The 17,428-nt window shown below is 39.1% G+C and overlaps 1 protein-coding gene across 1 annotated transcript; it reads right to left on the reverse strand.

Annotated features, from left to right (window-relative positions):
• Positions 1 to 1,796: 1,796 nt before the first annotated feature.
• LOC109643240 (uncharacterized) lies at positions 1,797 to 15,303 on the reverse strand. The gene is made up of 13 exons (XM_069527823.1): positions 15,145 to 15,303; positions 14,107 to 14,309; positions 13,454 to 13,591; positions 12,784 to 12,901; positions 12,252 to 12,438; positions 11,240 to 11,381; positions 10,991 to 11,146; positions 10,851 to 10,906; positions 10,318 to 10,493; positions 9,739 to 10,139; positions 9,543 to 9,639; positions 9,141 to 9,357; positions 1,797 to 2,665 (listed from the first exon to the last, which is right to left on the reverse strand). The coding sequence occupies exons 1-13, from the start codon at positions 15,265 to 15,267 to the stop codon at positions 2,478 to 2,480; spliced, it is 2,202 nt and encodes a 733-aa protein (XP_069383924.1). The 5' UTR covers positions 15,268 to 15,303; the 3' UTR covers positions 1,797 to 2,477.
• Positions 15,304 to 17,428: the final 2,125 nt, after the last annotated feature.

A 17,428-nucleotide genomic window follows, 5' to 3' on the forward strand; every position in this document is an offset into this window, starting at 1 on the left:
ACTCTTAAAGCTCCAGTGTCAGATTCAGGTGAAACGATCTATTGGCAGAGATTTAATGTAGAATAATCCTCATGATGTTTTCCCTGGTTTGTTTTCATCTAAAATGTTTGAATTGTAGTTTTCTTTACCACAGAAAATACCCTTTATATTCAAATACTTTATATTCAAATACTTTATATTTACAGGGAGGGGACCCTCTCTGCGGAGGCTTCCATGTTTAGCATTTAGCATTAGATTCCAAGCCTGACTCCAGTGCTTTTTGATTCCAGGTTTAAATAATTGTGTCCCAGAGGTAAATTGATATTTCAGGACAAAAATGTAAAAATACAACTTACAACCTCAGCAGGTTGAGAGACGCAGGGCAGAGACACAGGGTGAGACGCAATGTAGAGACACAGGGTGAGACGTATGACAGAGAGACAGAGTGAGACGCATGGCAGAGACACACGCGGAGTGAGACATGAAGAAAGAGAAAAAAGAGACAGACACATTTTATTTTTTATCTTTCATCACTTTGCTTTGGCGGCTCTGATGTGTCTCTGATATCTGAGCCAACATCTTGTCATATGAAACAATACAATCAAATTATTATTGTTCTTATTCTTCCTCATACTTTGATTCATGCCACTAACATCTCACAAGGGGTGGAATTACGAGTTCCAGTAAATGATGGTGAGTGTGCTCTGTCTGTCTGTCTGTCTGTCTCTGTCTGACTCTCTATCTGTATGTCTCTGTCTGTCTCTGTCTGACTCTCTATCTGTCTGTCTGTCTCTGTCTGACTCTCTATCTGTCTGTCTGTCTGTCTGTCTGTCTCTCTCTCTGTCTCTGTGTATGTCTCTATCTTTCTCTCTCTCTCTGTCTCTGTCTGACTCTCTATCTGTCTGTCTGTCTCTGTCTGACTCTCTATCTGTCTCTGTGTATGTGTATGTCTCTATCTTTCTCTCTCTCTCTGTGTCTCTGTCTCCAAGCTTGACTCCAGTGCTTTTTGATTCCAGGTTGAAATAAATGTGTCCCAGAAGTGAATTGATATTTCAGGACAAAAATGAAACAATGCAACTTACAACCTCAGCAGGTCTTTTCAGTGACTGTGTCATTTGACATCACTGCAACACACAAACGTTTTGTTTGGCAAAATGCAAACAAGCTTTTACAAGCGTATGATTTAATGTCGTGATGTTACGAGAGTCAAGTCGTAATTTAAACAGAAAAAAGTAACAATGTTACAAGACTGAAGTTGTAATTCATTAAGTGAAAAGTAATAATATTACAAGAATGAGGTGGTTATTTAGCAAGAGAAGATTCATGATGTTACGAGAGTAAAGTCGTAATTTAACAAGACAAAAGTCATAATAATGCGAGAATATAGTCATAATTTTATGAAAACTCACATTACGAGAGTAAAGAGACAGTTTCCGTGTCAGCAATTAGCATCTGGATGTGTTATGTATTTTAAGATCTACATTTATCATTCTCTGTTTTGTTAAATCCATCTGAGGGAGTTTTTCCTCCACAGTCGCAAAGTGCTGCTCATGAGGGAACTGGTGGGTTTCTCTATATTTTGATTTTAAGTTCCTGACCTTCTATGTAAAGTGCCTTGAGATAATGTATATGATGATTTGGCGCTATACAAATAAAATAAAATTGAATTGAATTGAAATCGGCCTGATTTTATCATTGGGTTAGTGGTTCGATCCCTGCCTCCTCTGAAATCTCCAGTTTTGCCCAGAAAGGCATAAAAAAAATAAAACAACTTCACCACACACAGTCTGTCCAACACAATGAGAACACACAAAGAATGATCACACACAGAATGATGTTTATTATAATGAGATTAAGGCTTCAATCACTGAAAGTCTTTATCATACATATTTCCCCTTTATCGTAAATACAATCCCATTTAAATTGCAGATATATATGATTTCACCATCACAGAAAGTTGTTGCATTTAGCTGTTGGCACAATTTGTATTGTATGAAGCTAAAAGTCTTTCAGTGGCACGACCATTAAACACATTGAATAACACAGGATTTGCAGAATCATGGCCGGATAGTTTGACCGGCCTTTAAAAAGGTAGATTAAGTCTGATCTGTTGATGTTTTGTTCACACAGGTAATTCATGTAATTACAAAGATTAACCAGGCCTATTGTGTATTTCATATTCCAGCAACACACCTGTGTTTCATATGGTGTTACCTTACTGAATACTGGGCCCTGCCCCACCTCCACCTCCTTAAAAAGAATTCAACACCAGATACAACAGAAAACCAGTTGGTGAAGTCTAAAGGATTTGAACAGCCACAAAAACAAATACAAATACATGCTAAGAGAAGTAGTCATTGATTCTTATACACGTCAGATTTTTTAAGATTATGTTTTTAAAGATTAACTGTGAATAAAGATGGACGACATGTCTCAACAAAATCTTATACACTGGTCGTTTTATAAAAGACACAACGTGTGTGAAACTAAGATTAGTTTTAGTCGTCAAAGGCTGAAGCTATAAGAGCGTTGCGGTCGTCGTCTTCCTTTCTCCTCCTCCTGAAGTAGTGAACAGCCACAGCCATCAACACCACTGATAATAAGAAGGCACAGCCAAAGAAGATGCTGCTGCTGTTGGTGTTAAAGATCTGCATGAGTTTCCGGTCTTCTCCGCTTGATTTGACATCTGAAGAAACAGGCAGAGTCACAAAAAGACAATTATACAGAAGCTTACAGGCAGACAGACAATATGTAGGTAGGTAGAGTTGGTAGGTAGGATAGAGTCAGTAAAGTAGAGTTGGTTTGTAGGATAGAGTCAGTAGGGTAGAGTTGGTAGGTACGTTGTTAGGGTAGAGTCAGTATAAGGTAGATAGAGTAGAGTAGAGTTAGTATTAGGTAGATAGAGTAGAGTCGGTATTAGGTAGAGTAGAGTAAAGTAGAGTTGGTATTAGGTAGGTAGAGTAGAGTAAAGTAGAGTTGGTATTAGGTAGATAGAGTAGAGTCGGTATTAGGTAGAGTAGAGTAAAGTAGAGTTGGTATTAGGTAGATAGAGTAGAGTAAAGTAGAGTTGGTATTAGGTAGGTAGAGTAGAGTAGAGTAAAGTAGAGTTGGTATTAGGTAGATAGAGTAGAGTAGAGTTGGTATTAGGTAGGTAGAGTAGAGTAGAGTAAAGTAGAGTTGGTATTAGGTAGAGTAGAGTAAAGTAGAGTTGGTATTAGGTAGATAGAGTAGAGTAAAGTAGAGTTGGTATTAGGTATATAGAGTAGAGTAGAGTTGGTATTAGGTAGGTAGAGTAGAGTAAAGTAGAGTTGGTATTAGGTAGATAGAGTAGAGTAGAGTTGGTATTAGGTAGGTAGAGTAGAGTAGAGTAAAGTAGAGTTGGTATTAGGTAGAGTAGAGTAAAGTAGAGTTGGTATTAGGTAGATAGAGTAGAGTAAAGTAGAGTTGGTATTAGGTATATAGAGTAGAGTAGAGTTGGTATTAGGTAGGTAGAGTAGAGTAAAGTAGAGTTGGTATTAGATAGATAGAGTAGAGTCGGTATTAGGTAGATAGAGTAGAGTAGAGTTGGTATTAGGTAGATAGAGTAGAGTCGGTATTAGGTAGATAGAGTAGAGTAGAGTTGGTATTAGGTAGATAGAGTAGAGTTGGTATTAGGTAGAGTAGAGTAAAGTAGAGTTGGTATTAGGTAGATAGAGTAGAGTAAAGTAGAGTTGGTATTAGGTAGATAGAGTAGAGTCGGTATTAGGTAGAGTAGAGTAAAGTAGAGTTGGTATTAGGTAGATAGAGTAGAGTAAAGTAGAGTTGGTATTAGGTAGGTAGAGTAGAGTAAAGTAGAGTTGGTATTAGGTAGATAGAGTAGAGTCGGTATTAGGTAGATAGAGTAGAGTAGAGTTGGTATTAGGTAGATAGAGTAGAGTAAAGTAGAGTTGGTATTAGGTAGGTAGAGTAGAGTAAAGTAGAGTTGGTATTAGGTAGATAGAGTAGAGTTGGTATTAGGTAGAGTAGAGTAAAGTAGAGTTGGTATTAGGTAGATAGAGTAGAGTAAAGTAGAGTTGGTATTAGGTAGATAGAGTAGAGTCGGTATTAGGTAGATAGAGTAGAGTAGAGTTGGTATTAGGTAGATAGAGTAGAGTAAAGTAGAGTTGGTATTAGGTAGGTAGAGTAGAGTAAAGTAGAGTTGGTATTAGGTAGGTAGAGTAGAGTAGAGTTGGTATTAGGTAGATAGAGTAGAGTAAAGTAGAGTTGGTATTAGGTAGGTAGAGTAGAGTAGAGTTGGTATTAGGTAGATAGAGTAGAGTAAAGTAGAGTTGGTATTAGGTAGGTAGAGTAGAGTTGGTATTAGGTAGATAGAGTAGAGTAAAGTAGAGTTGGTATAAGGTAGGTAGAGTAGAGTAAAGTAGAGTTGGTATTAGGTAGGTAGAGTAGAGTTGGTATTAGGTAGATAGAGTAGAGTAAAGTAGAGTTGGTATTAGGTAGATAGAGTAGAGTAAAGTAGAGTTGGTATAAGGTAGGTAGAGTAGAGTAAAGTAGAGTTAGTATTAGGTAGATAGAGTAGAGTCGGTATTAGGTAGAGTAGAGTAAAGTAGAGTTGGTATAAGGTAGGTAGAGTAGAGTAGAGTAGAGTTAGTATTAGGTAGATAGAGTAGAGTCGGTATTAGGTAGAGTAGAGTAAAGTAGAGTTGGTATTAGGTAGGTAGAGTAGAGTAAAGTAGAGTTGGTATTAGGTAGATAGAGTAGAGTCGGTATTAGGTAGAGTAGAGTAAAGTAGAGTTGGTATTAGGTAGATAGAGTAGAGTAAAGTAGAGTTGGTATTAGGTAGGTAGAGTAGAGTAGAGTAAAGTAGAGTTGGTATTAGGTAGATAGAGTAGAGTAGAGTTGGTATTAGGTAGGTAGAGTAGAGTAGAGTAAAGTAGAGTTGGTATTAGGTAGAGTAGAGTAAAGTAGAGTTGGTATTAGGTAGATAGAGTAGAGTAAAGTAGAGTTGGTATTAGGTAGATAGAGTAGAGTAAAGTAGAGTTGGTATTAGGTATATAGAGTAGAGTAGAGTTGGTATTAGGTAGGTAGAGTAGAGTAAAGTAGAGTTGGTATTAGGTAGATAGAGTAGAGTCGGTATTAGGTAGATAGAGTAGAGTAGAGTTGGTATTAGGTAGATAGAGTAGAGTTGGTATTAGGTAGAGTAGAGTAAAGTAGAGTTGGTATTAGGTAGATAGAGTAGAGTAAAGTAGAGTTGGTATTAGGTAGATAGAGTAGAGTCGGTATTAGGTAGAGTAGAGTAAAGTAGAGTTGGTATTAGGTAGATAGAGTAGAGTAAAGTAGAGTTGGTATTAGGTAGGTAGAGTAGAGTAAAGTAGAGTTGGTATTAGGTAGATAGAGTAGAGTCGGTATTAGGTAGATAGAGTAGAGTAGAGTTGGTATTAGGTAGATAGAGTAGAGTAAAGTAGAGTTGGTATTAGGTAGGTAGAGTAGAGTAAAGTAGAGTTGGTATTAGGTAGATAGAGTAGAGTTGGTATTAGGTAGAGTAGAGTAAAGTAGAGTTGGTATTAGGTAGATAGAGTAGAGTAAAGTAGAGTTGGTATTAGGTAGATAGAGTAGAGTCGGTATTAGGTAGATAGAGTAGAGTAGAGTTGGTATTAGGTAGATAGAGTAGAGTAAAGTAGAGTTGGTATTAGGTAGGTAGAGTAGAGTAAAGTAGAGTTGGTATTAGGTAGATAGAGTAGAGTAAAGTAGAGTTGGTATTAGGTAGGTAGAGTAGAGTAGAGTTGGTATTAGGTAGATAGAGTAGAGTAAAGTAGAGTTGGTATTAGGTAGGTAGAGTAGAGTTGGTATTAGGTAGATAGAGTAGAGTAAAGTAGAGTTGGTATAAGGTAGGTAGAGTAGAGTAAAGTAGAGTTGGTATTAGGTAGGTAGAGTAGAGTTGGTATTAGGTAGATAGAGTAGAGTAAAGTAGAGTTGGTATTAGGTAGATAGAGTAGAGTAAAGTAGAGTTGGTATAAGGTAGGTAGAGTAGAGTAAAGTAGAGTTGGTATTAGGTAGGTAGAGTAGAGTTGGTATTAGGTAGGTAGAGTAAAGTAGAGTTGGTATTAGGTAGGTAGAGTAGAGTTGGTATTAGGTAGATAGAGTAGAGTAAAGTAGAGTTGGTATTAGGTAGATAGAGTAGAGTAAAGTAGAGTTGGTATAAGGTAGGTAGAGTAGAGTAAAGTAGAGTTGGTATTAGGTAGATAGAGTAGAGTTGGTATTAGGTAGAGTAGAGTAAAGTAGAGTTGGTATTAGGTAGATAGAGTAGAGTAAAGTAGAGTTGGTATTAGGTAGAGTAGAGTAAAGTAGAGTTGGTATTAGGTAGATAGAGTAGAGTAAAGTAGAGTTGGTATTAGATAGGTAGAGTAGAGTTGGTATTAGGTAGGTAGAGTAGAGTAAAGTAGAGTTGGTATTAGGTAGATAGAGTAGAGTCGGTATTAGGTAGAGTAGAGTAAAGTAGAGTTGGTATTAGGTAGATAGAGTAGAGTAAAGTAGAGTTGGTATTAGGTAGATAGAGTAGAGTCGGTATTAGGTAGAGTAGAGTAAAGTAGAGTTGGTATTAGGTAGATAGAGTAGAGTAAAGTAGAGTTGGTATTAGGTAGGTAGAGTAGAGTAAAGTAGAGTTGGTATTAGGTAGATAGAGTAGAGTAGAGTTGGTATTAGGTAGGTAGAGTAGAGTAGAGTAAAGTAGAGTTGGTATTAGGTAGAGTAGAGTAAAGTAGAGTTGGTATTAGGTAGATAGAGTAGAGTAAAGTAGAGTTGGTATTAGGTATATAGAGTAGAGTAGAGTTGGTATTAGGTAGGTAGAGTAGAGTAAAGTAGAGTTGGTATTAGGTAGATAGAGTAGAGTCGGTATTAGGTAGATAGAGTAGAGTAGAGTTGGTATTAGGTAGATAGAGTAGAGTTGGTATTAGGTAGAGTAGAGTAAAGTAGAGTTGGTATTAGGTAGATAGAGTAGAGTAAAGTAGAGTTGGTATTAGGTAGATAGAGTAGAGTCGGTATTAGGTAGAGTAGAGTAAAGTAGAGTTGGTATTAGGTAGGTAGAGTAGAGTAGAGTAAAGTAGAGTTGGTATTAGGTAGATAGAGTAGAGTTGGTATTAGGTAGAGTAGAGTAAAGTAGAGTTGGTATTAGGTAGATAGAGTAGAGTAAAGTAGAGTTGGTATTAGGTAGATAGAGTAGAGTCGGTATTAGGTAGATAGAGTAGAGTAGAGTTGGTATTAGGTAGATAGAGTAGAGTAAAGTAGAGTTGGTATTAGGTAGGTAGAGTAGAGTAAAGTAGAGTTGGTATTAGGTAGATAGAGTAGAGTAAAGTAGAGTTGGTATTAGGTAGGTAGAGTAGAGTAGAGTTGGTATTAGGTAGATAGAGTAGAGTAAAGTAGAGTTGGTATTAGGTAGATAGAGTAGAGTAAAGTAGAGTTGGTATTAGGTAGGTAGAGTAGAGTTGGTATTAGGTAGATAGAGTAGAGTAAAGTAGAGTTGGTATTAGGTAGATAGAGTAGAGTAAAGTAGAGTTGGTATTAGGTAGAGTAGAGTAAAGTAGAGTTGGTATTAGGTAGGTAGAGTAGAGTTGGTATTAGGTAGGTAGAGTAGAGTTGGTATTAGGTAGATAGAGTAGAGTAAAGTAGAGTTGGTATTAGGTAGATAGAGTAGAGTAAAGTAGAGTTGGTATAAGGTAGGTAGAGTAGAGTAAAGTAGAGTTGGTATTAGGTAGATAGAGTAGAGTTGGTATTAGGTAGAGTAGAGTAAAGTAGAGTTGGTATTAGGTAGATAGAGTAGAGTAAAGTAGAGTTGGTATTAGGTAGGTAGAGTAGAGTTGGTATTAGGTAGAGTAGAGTAAAGTAGAGTTGGTATTAGGTAGATAGAGTAGAGTAAAGTAGAGTTGGTATTAGATAGGTAGAGTAGAGTTGGTATTAGGTAGGTAGAGTAGAGTAAAGTAGAGTTGGTAGGTACGTTGTTAGGGTAGAGTCAGTATTAGGTAGGTAGAGTAGAGTAGGTATTAGGTAGATAGAGTAAAGTAGAGTTGGTATAAGGTAGATAGAGTAGAGTAGAGTTGGTATTAGGTAGAGTAGAGTAGAGTTGGTATAAGGTAGATAGAGTAGAGTAGAGTTGGTATTAGGTAGAGTAGAGTAGAGTTGGTATTAGGTAGATAGAGTAGAGTAGGTATTAGGTAGATAGAGTAAAGTAGAGTTGGTATAAGGTAGGTAGAGTAGAGTAAAGTAGAGTTGGTATTAGGTAGATAGAGTAGAGTAAAGTAGAGTTGGTATTAGGTAGATAGAGTAGAGTTGGTATTAGGTAGAGTAGAGTAAAGTAGAGTTGGTATTAGGTAGATAGAGTAGAGTAAAGTAGAGTTGGTATTAGATAGGTAGAGTAGAGTTGGTATTAGGTAGGTAGAGTAGAGTAGGTATTAGGTAGATAGAGTAAAGTAGAGTTGGTAGGTACGTTGTTAGGGTAGAGTCAGTATTAGGTAGGTAGAGTAGAGTAGGTATTAGGTAGATAGAGTAAAGTAGAGTTGGTATAAGGTAGGTAGAGTAGAGTTGGTATTAGGTAGAGTAGAGTAGAGTTGGTATAAGGTAGAGTAGAGTAGAGTTGGTATTAGGTAGATAGAGTAGAGTAAAGTAGAGTTGATATTAGGTAGGTAGAGTAGAGTAAAGTAGAGTTGATATTAGGTAGGTAGAGTTGGTAGGTAGGATAGAGTCAGTAAAGTAGAGTTGGTAGGTACGTTGTTAGGGTAGAGTCAGTATTAGGTAGGTAGAGTAGAGTAGAGTTGGTATTAGGTAGATAGAGTAGAGTAAAGTAGAGTTGGTATTAGGTAGATAGAGTAGAGTAGAGTTGGTATTAGGTAGATAGACTAGAGTAAAGTAGAGTTGGTATTAGGTAGGTAGAGTAGAGTAAAGTAGAGTTGGTATTAGGTAGAGTAGAGTTGGTATTAGGTAGGTAGAGTAGAGTAAAGTAGAGTTGGTGTTAGGTAGATAGAGTAGAGTAAAGTAGAGTCGGTATTAGGTAGAGTAGAGTAAAGTAGAGTTGGTATTAGGTAGATAGAGTAGAGTAAAGTAGAGTTGGTATTAGGTAGGTAGAGTAGAGTAGAGTTGGTATTAGGTAGGTAGAGTAGAGTAGAGTAAAGTAGAGTTGGTAGGTTCATGTTAACCTGCAAGGGGCTTGTCACTCTTTGTTTTATCATCCATTGGCTCTTCGGACACAGACGACCCGACAAACCGCAAAGGACCCTGGGTAATGTAGTGGCCAGCTGTCTCCGTGCTCAGCCCTCGTCTGCGTCTGCGGGCTGCACTCGGCTGACAGCCCTGGGCACATCTGGAAAAGGAACTGGCCGCCTCACACATGATGACGGAGCAGGTGATGTACACCTGTAAGGCGGCAGGAGAGAGTTTAGAGTTCCTAATCAAATGATTCGTAAATGACAGCGAAATTAAAAATGTTGTGTGTGTCGTATGTTGATTTTACATTAAATAAACCTTTATTGAGCTGTTTCAGTGGAAAACTGTCTCATCTAATATTTCAGGTTTCAGCTTCAATTTCAGTTTTGAATTACCTGTTCAAGGTTTCCGGTAAATTTGAAGGCTTGAACCCCAAATTTGAACTCAGTCGCATTAGATGGGAAGACTTTAACTGTCTCATCCTTAAGACACCTTTTAAAAACAAATGACATGCAGTCAAACCACTGCATAAGAACAATTGTTAATATCTTCCACGTTTACTAATGAAAGGATTTCTGCATCAGCACTCACCCATTCTTGATGAGGTCGTAGAAGAGGGGGTTCTCAGGGTTGTCATCAGGAGTGGCTTTGCAGGATTCGACAAACACTTTAACATCCGGAAGTTCCGACTGAGCTTGAATGCCCATGTAGATCATGTCCAGCAGCTTGGCCTCTACTGGATAGGCCTTGGCCTCAACCTTATTTGTAAAGTTGCTATCAGGGAATATATCGAAGGTGTAGCCAAAGCTGCCAAAGCTGGCCTCGGTGAAGATGTAGTCGGACTTGTAGAGGTTGTAGTAACTGGAGATGCTAATGATTTTGGGAAACTGGCAGGAGAAGCCAATCTTAACCTTCCTCCTGCGGGTTATAACCTCGTTGGGCAGCTCAATGGAGTTGATCTCATTCTTGAAGCTGATGTAGTCCCCTGAGTCCTTTATTTACGACAAACAGACATAGGAGAAAAGCTATAAACAGCTGAGAGCAGAACATACACAGATTTTTTATTCGTATATTTTGCTTAATTCCTCTCTTTGCTTTTAAAAACGCTCAAACTCCCGATGAGATTCGATCATGTGGATTTTTCCATTAAAAGTAAAAGACTCTCCAAACCTCAATTTTTGTGCCACAGGCGGTGAACGACATGGTGCCTGTAATCTGCGAGCCGTTGGTGGTGAGGGAGCATGAGGGGTCGTTCAGCTGCAGGAAGTTATTGTCGATGCCAGGCATGGACGCAGTGTCCAGGGTCACCGTCATCTTGTTCGGTGAGCATTGAACAGAGGCCTTGCCTTTAAATCAGAATCCACTTTGACATTAACTTATCAAGAAGGGAAATATTGGTTCAGAATATCACAGGGGAGCGGTTATGCTCATTTCCTGATCTATATTTGTATTCTGGGACTCAACTAGAGCAGAAATGAGTGAATTAGATTTACATCATCAAATAACGAATGAATCCAAACTGATCAGAAACACTTGAACGAACAGATCACTGAGACGAGAACCAGCTGAACTGACAGAAACATCTTTGACAAACATTTATTTAACCTCTACTTTTTTAGTTGGGTCCATGTCCCATCTGCTAACATGGAGGAGGTGGGGTTTATTTATCCAGAAAAATTAAGGGAAGCTGGAGAAGAACAAACCTTGAGTGATAGATGATTGGGTCACCATGACAACAACACACCTCATCTCTGACTGGCTGAAGGACGAAAGAAAGAAAAGATGATTCAGATTCACACAAACAATGAACAGAGAATTCTAGAGAGGAACTTCTTCCACTGACGTTTCATTGGTCTCTGCGGTGAAGCAGAACGGGACGAATCTGTACAGATCGCTGGGCTGCGGCGTCCACTGCACGGTGACCTCGGCTTTTCCATCTGTGTCGTCCTTGAAGGTTTTGCTCATGTTCTGAGGGCCGCTGACCTGGAAGTCATGGATGCTGCAGGACAAACGGGGACAGAGCAGAGGAAAAGTGAAACTCTGATCTTTATCTGACACGTATGATTGGTCAGCACACGTGTGATGTACATACCTGCTGTGGGGAGCCTGCGCTTGGGCGTAGAGCTGGAACTGCTTACCCACTGTGGCATGAAGAACATCCCCATGTGACGGAGTCTTAGACAAGAACATGGGCTGCACATGACCAACTTCACACCTCGGTACTGGAGGGAGGACTGAAACACAAACACCAGAGGCTGTGAACGGAACTTCCTCTTCTTTCTTTTGACACTCTAGTTATCGATGAAGCCTCTGATGTGGTCGAGCATCATCGCCACGTTTCTCTACCAGGAAATGTCAGAGTCTGTCATGAGGCAGCCATGTGGAATTATTCCTCTGATTGAAAGGAATCCAGTGCAACAGTCCAGGTTTCAGAGTGTAAATAAAGATGGACAACAACAGTTACATTTATTAATCTACGAGGGGACATGGGCTGGGATGTGGCCGAGGCTAAAGCTAAATTCAGAGCTTCAGTTTATATGTTTATGAACTTTCGTTCCTCTGCTTTGGGAAAAGTACGGAGGACAAACTGTGACAATATTTGTTTTACAGTGACTGAAAAATACATTTGAGGTGCAGGAAAGTAGATTTACTGAAATACTGCAGCCTAGAACAGAAGTGATGTACTACATTTTACATAGTGTTATTTGTTCCATTTAAATTCACTGCAGCCAAAGATACGAATTACTTCACTAACTCATGATTACCTTTACAGGTGAGTTGTTGTTGTTGAGACATTTATGTGAAGTCACCAGGTAACAATAAGAAAGATAATGGTCCTAAAATATTATTAGTATGTTTATATACGTTATAATAAAAAGTTTAAAGATTTAAAAAAACATCTTTCAGGAGTAAAAGAAAAACTTTTACATTTAATATATAAATATAATGAGAAGCGAGGTGAAACTGAGGTGACAAACGTTTTTCTTGCTTTTACTTCTTTATTCTTTAATTATTCTTGTATAAAAACATCTTTTCACGCTGTGACTCAATAATAGAACCGATATATTAATACTGTAACATCTATTTGACGAAGGGCCACTCACCCTGCACTGAGAACTGCAGCTTTACTTTGCAGAGAGGTGACGACTTCACGGCGGAGACGTTGTGAACCACTGACGATCCGTCTGCGTACGTCACAGTGATGTTTCCAGAAGGAAAGTCCTCCAGCATCAGCTCAAACACTTGAACGCCGACGGAGATGTTACCTGCTCGTGTCAGTGTGCACGCTGCCTGGAAACACACAGACAGTTCAACGGGTCATTTTCACTTTTTGGTCTCTTTGGACGTTGATCTTCACAGAAAAGGAATGAAATCATTTTCTGAACATTGATTTGAATATAATAATGATAATAATGACTTTATTGACAGAGCGTTCTCTCAACACAAAGCACAAAGTGCTGCACAACAACAACACAATTGGTTTGAATGCAGAAGGAATAAAAATGGAAGTAATCACAACAATAAGTATCAAAGATTTAAATTAGAGAAATATCCTGGCACCTATTTAGAATCTCACAGCCCCTGTAGCTCTGCCGCACTGTGTATTTATTACCTGTTCAATAAACCATGGTTTACCTTGTCCAGAGTAAAGTTGGAGGGAACCGGGACCCCTGAGCTGAAGCTGCATCTCACGTCGTCTCCGTCTGGATCATGAGCCAGAAGACGAATCCTTGAAAAACAGTTCTGAGGAACCCTGAGTGGAAACACAACACTGACCATTAGTATTATTTTCGTTTTCATTTTCAATTTAAAGTAAGTGGTTTTTACTTGATGAAGAGTGACATAAATTCCTTTGGCCAAAAAATTTATCTATAAAAAAGTTAAATAAACCAAAAACAAAACTACGAATGCGACTTAAAGAAGAGAAAACTATTATACAGATAATTATGATGTTGAAACAAACGTATGTGAGTTTTATTTGACTTAACACTAATTTTCATTCATGTAGTTTTGCAGAAATGATTTCCTTTGACATCAGAAGAAGAATTCCAGATGTTCTAAATATTTCCTGCACCGTTCTGACCATTAAACATTAAAAATAAATGTATGAATCCTAAAAATGACTGTTAAAGTTCTGTGTTCACATATTTCAGGGACATTTGGATCAATTAGGAAAATTAAAAACAACCATTAAAACAAATAAAAAAATGTCTGAGCTTCTGAAATAAAGTGAAAGAATAAAAACGGGGAAAAGGAGGTGGACAAATGTCACATGTTCAACCCCAGTGAGAAGAGAAGCTGCTACCTTATAAGAGGCACTGTCGTGGTCACAGGACAGTTGTTGATGGCACGTGAGTCAGAGCGAGTTCCCAGGTCCAGCTGTGCCAGACTCGTCCAGTTTGTTTGTCCGTTGACGTTGGACTCCCAGCAGCAGCCGGAGCCCCTGAACACGAGGGGGTGGGAGAGGGTGTCACTCACAGATACACAAACACGTGGAGACGCTTCACTCAGACCTTCATCAAACCCACAGTGTCACATTCAGTGTTCTGCTGTCAGTAGATGAGACATGAGAGAAGTGATTCGTCTCCTCCACGATAAAGTTTCTTCTGCTGCTTCTGACGGATTTAAGTTTTATGTTTTTTGATAAACTCTTCTTGATGTCGGAGTGAAAAGATTAAAATCACTTTTAGTTTGAACCACTTCAAATTCAAACACACTCTTATTATGATTATTATTATGCACATATATAAATGGATGGTTTCCTCTGAGCGCACATTCATACACACGAGTTACTTTATAACACAAGCCACATTAAGCTTCAGTTCAAGTCTACAGGAAACAAAAAGTTGCACACATACATGGCAAAGATAATAAATCCGAACTGAATATGTTTTTATGTATTTGTCCCACATTAGGGACATTTCCCTTCAGGCCTGTTGTGCTGCGACCTGGACAGACCTCAGAGAGAAGGAGGTTTCATTGGTCGAGACGGTCGCTGTCGTGCGTCCTTCAGTCTGGCACCACCGGCCCTGGCCCGTTGCATCCTTGTCTGTTTGCAGGACACTTGTCTTATTAAAGCTGGTGCAGACGTCTCCGCCACATTTGAAGGACGACTGATCCTGGCAGCTGCTCCGGCCGTTCTGTCTGTGATGGAAGGTCACCTGCAGCGTTTGAGAAAGATCAGAGTCCATAAAACAGCTTTGAGTTTCCTCGTTCATTGAGTATGATGAAAACAAAAACAAGACCAGCCGAGCGAGTCAATGCTGTCAGGCCGGTTATTCAAAATAAAAATTCCAGAAGGTTTTACTGGAGGGATCGAATATTTTTGTGTTTCGTAAGCTGAGGCAGTTTCTTCATCTACTGCATGTTCCTCTCATCAGGTTCATGATCCTCACATCAGGTTCATGATCCTCACATCAGGTTCATGATCCTCACATCAGGTTCATGTTCCTCACATCAGGTTCATGATCCTCACATCAGGTTCATGTTCCTCAGGCCCACTGTTGAATATGAGCGTGAAACTTGGCCCTCGACTGATGAAGCAGAATTAATCTGCGTGAATCTGAATCTGTCCTCTGAAGTGAGTCTGCAGGTTCTTACAGAAATCTGATATGTCCGATGATCGTGTGATGATCGTGTGAGAGAGCTGACATATCAAATTAAAAGCCCTGAGCTGATTATATTTATCTCCTGGAGACGAGTGATTCCGTGAGACAGGGAAGGATTTTAGTTTTTTGAATCTGAGTCATGTCACTCTTTTACACTGACTCATTTTAAATTACAGACCTGTTCCACTGATTCAAAAACAAAATCACTCACATTTCTCAAACAGCTCGAGTTGATATAGAAATAAAAATTTAAAGAAGTTAAATCTGAACAAGCAAAATCATCGAAGTGTTTCCGTCTTCCCTCCTCTGCAGATCTCCAGCGCTGTGATGTCTGAGTGTATGAGAATAAACCATTGTGAAAATGAGAGAGGATTATTAGAGCCTGTACCATGAAAGTCCCGTCCTTGTTCTTCTTTGGAAGCATGAAGCTCAGACTGTCTCCATAGAAGCTGAGAGTGGACGCAGAGCCCAGTAAAGCCAACAGCAGCAGGACGAGTGCTCCTGCCTCCATCGTGTCTGACAGAAGTGTGATCGTACACGTCAGTGACACCCAGTCACAGTTCAAGACCAGAGGTTTGTCTGTCTGATTCCAACAAACAGGAAGAACCAGATCTGTGACAAGGTATTATTACACCGAGGTTTTTAAAGAGGAACCATCGCTGAGATTGTTAGTACTATATATATATATATATGAGATATATAGATGGATATAGACGGATAGATATATAAAAGTAAAAGTCTGTGCAAGTAGTCAACAATAGTCAATTGTCATATAAAAGAATACTTATATGAAATGAAGAAAGGATTAAAACCAGGACCAGACATATTGTTTATAGAATCACGGAGGTAAAAGTATGTGTCCATAGAGGCAGTTCAAATTGTCAACAAATGGTCAGATGTTAAATCAAAAAATACCTAGATTAGATTCATACCAAGAGAATAAATATAACCTAAGACCAAAGACAGACATATAATACATCCAGTAATAAACAGTCGGAGTATTTGTTGTGAGCCAGGAATCTCTGTGGTGAAGAGTTGTACGACCTGGGGCACAAGAGACTCCCTCAGTTCGTTCAACGAGGATTGAAATTAAATCAGAATCAGAAAAGTTTACACATACATGGAATTTGTTTTTGTGTTGTTGGTGCATGTGAGACATCTCTAAATATAAGAAGATTAGAAAATCAAGTATTAAAATTTAACAATATAAATATAAAAATATATACACAGTGTGTTTATGAAGGTAAAAAGGAAAAAATAAGTAGAGCAGTACAATGTGCAAGTGTTCACAGTATGCAGAGTATTTCCAATATGCAAGTAAATAGCTGAGCGTTAACGTAACGCATAGAGTGTGAATGCAGTGTCAATGTGACATATGGAGGCAGAGGTGGAATGTGGGAGAGTGTCAGGGTGGGTTCCAGGCCTTGTTGATGAGACTAGTAGCGGATGGGAAAAACTGTGATTCCACGTTTTTGTTTTATGCCCTTGGACGGCGTGGTCAGACAGTGGTTAGGTTTGAATCCCAGTTTGGCCAGGGCATGTTGCATGTTGTCCCTGTTTCTCCAAGTCCCTCAGCTTCCTCCCACAGTCCGAAAAACCTGCAGATTGGAGCGGATTCACTGGAGGCTCTAAATTAACTCAAGAGAATAGTGTTGGTTCATTTGGATTTTAAATGTCGATACTTCACATATCGGAGGTTTGGTCAGACTCTGAAAACGTTTCAGTCGGTTTTTCCTCAGTGCAGAATGAGGCATGCACTGGTTCACCATATTTAAAGGGGCCTATGGCTACAGGGGCAAGGAGCTACTGAAGCCACTGTCCGAGGAGCCTGAGGAGACGTCGCTTCTGGCTCCAGATGTTCAGGGGTGAAACATGTTAGGATGGTGGAACCGGCTGATGACAGTTAATCAGACGGACACGGGAGGTGCAGGAGGCCCAGAGCCGCTTTTAACATCAACCTGTTGACACCTCCTCTCACAGGTGCAACTGATCAGTCATCTAGAGCTCATGAAGTCAATCACCACAGCTCACGTCATTATCACACAGCAAGTTCAGAAGACTGTCTTCATCCTCATTCATATAATCTATCAAAATAACACGAGCACATCACTGCTGTTCTGGCATCTTTACACTGGCTCCCTGTGTGTGTTAGAGTTGATTCTAAGATTTGACTGATTTCTGTTAAAGCGCTCCACGGCTTTTCTCCCAGCTACATATCAAACCTTTTATTGTTTGAAGAGCCGTCACGCACGTTGATGTCCTCGAGCAGAGGTCTTCTGTGTGTTCCAGATTAAAAACTAAAGTGGACAGAGCGTCTGCTGCGAGGCCCACAAACCTCTGGAACCTTTTAAATCCAGGGTTAGACAGCCTTTCCTGGTTTTACCTGAATTTTAATTCTATTTTTATTGAATTTTATTTCTTAAAATCTATTTAAAAGAACTGTATGTCTTTTAAGAGTTCTTTAAAATGAATATGGTGTTTTAATATGTGACTCCTTGATTGTTGCCCTGCTCATTTGATGACGTGTGTTTCTTTGAACCGTACATTTTAAAAAGTGCCCCATAAATAAATACAGTAAAATGAATAAAGCTGATGCTGATTGGTTGATGGTGAATGTAAAAATAAGTGAACACACCAAACTGTTTAATTGTCCAAGTTTAAAGTCGAAGGTC

Source organism: Paralichthys olivaceus, chromosome 1 (genome assembly GCF_024713975.1).
Source record: "Paralichthys olivaceus isolate ysfri-2021 chromosome 1, ASM2471397v2, whole genome shotgun sequence".
In the NCBI taxonomy this organism is placed as follows: domain Eukaryota; kingdom Metazoa; phylum Chordata; class Actinopteri; order Pleuronectiformes; family Paralichthyidae; genus Paralichthys; species Paralichthys olivaceus.

Bases quoted from the DNA above. Each gene is read 5' to 3' on its own strand.
- LOC109643240 (XM_069527823.1), bottom strand. From the start codon at position 15,267: ATGGAGGCAGGAGCACTCGTCCTGCTGCTGTTGGCTTTACTGGGCTCT. The intron at 12,902-13,453 runs GTAGCAGCTTCT...GTTTCCACTCAG, and splicing joins ACGACAGTGCCTCTTATAAG to GGTTCCTCAGAACTGTTTTT. The intron at 12,439-12,783 runs GTAAACCATGGT...GTGTGTTTCCAG, and splicing joins CCAACTTTACTCTGGACAAG to GCAGCGTGCACACTGACACG.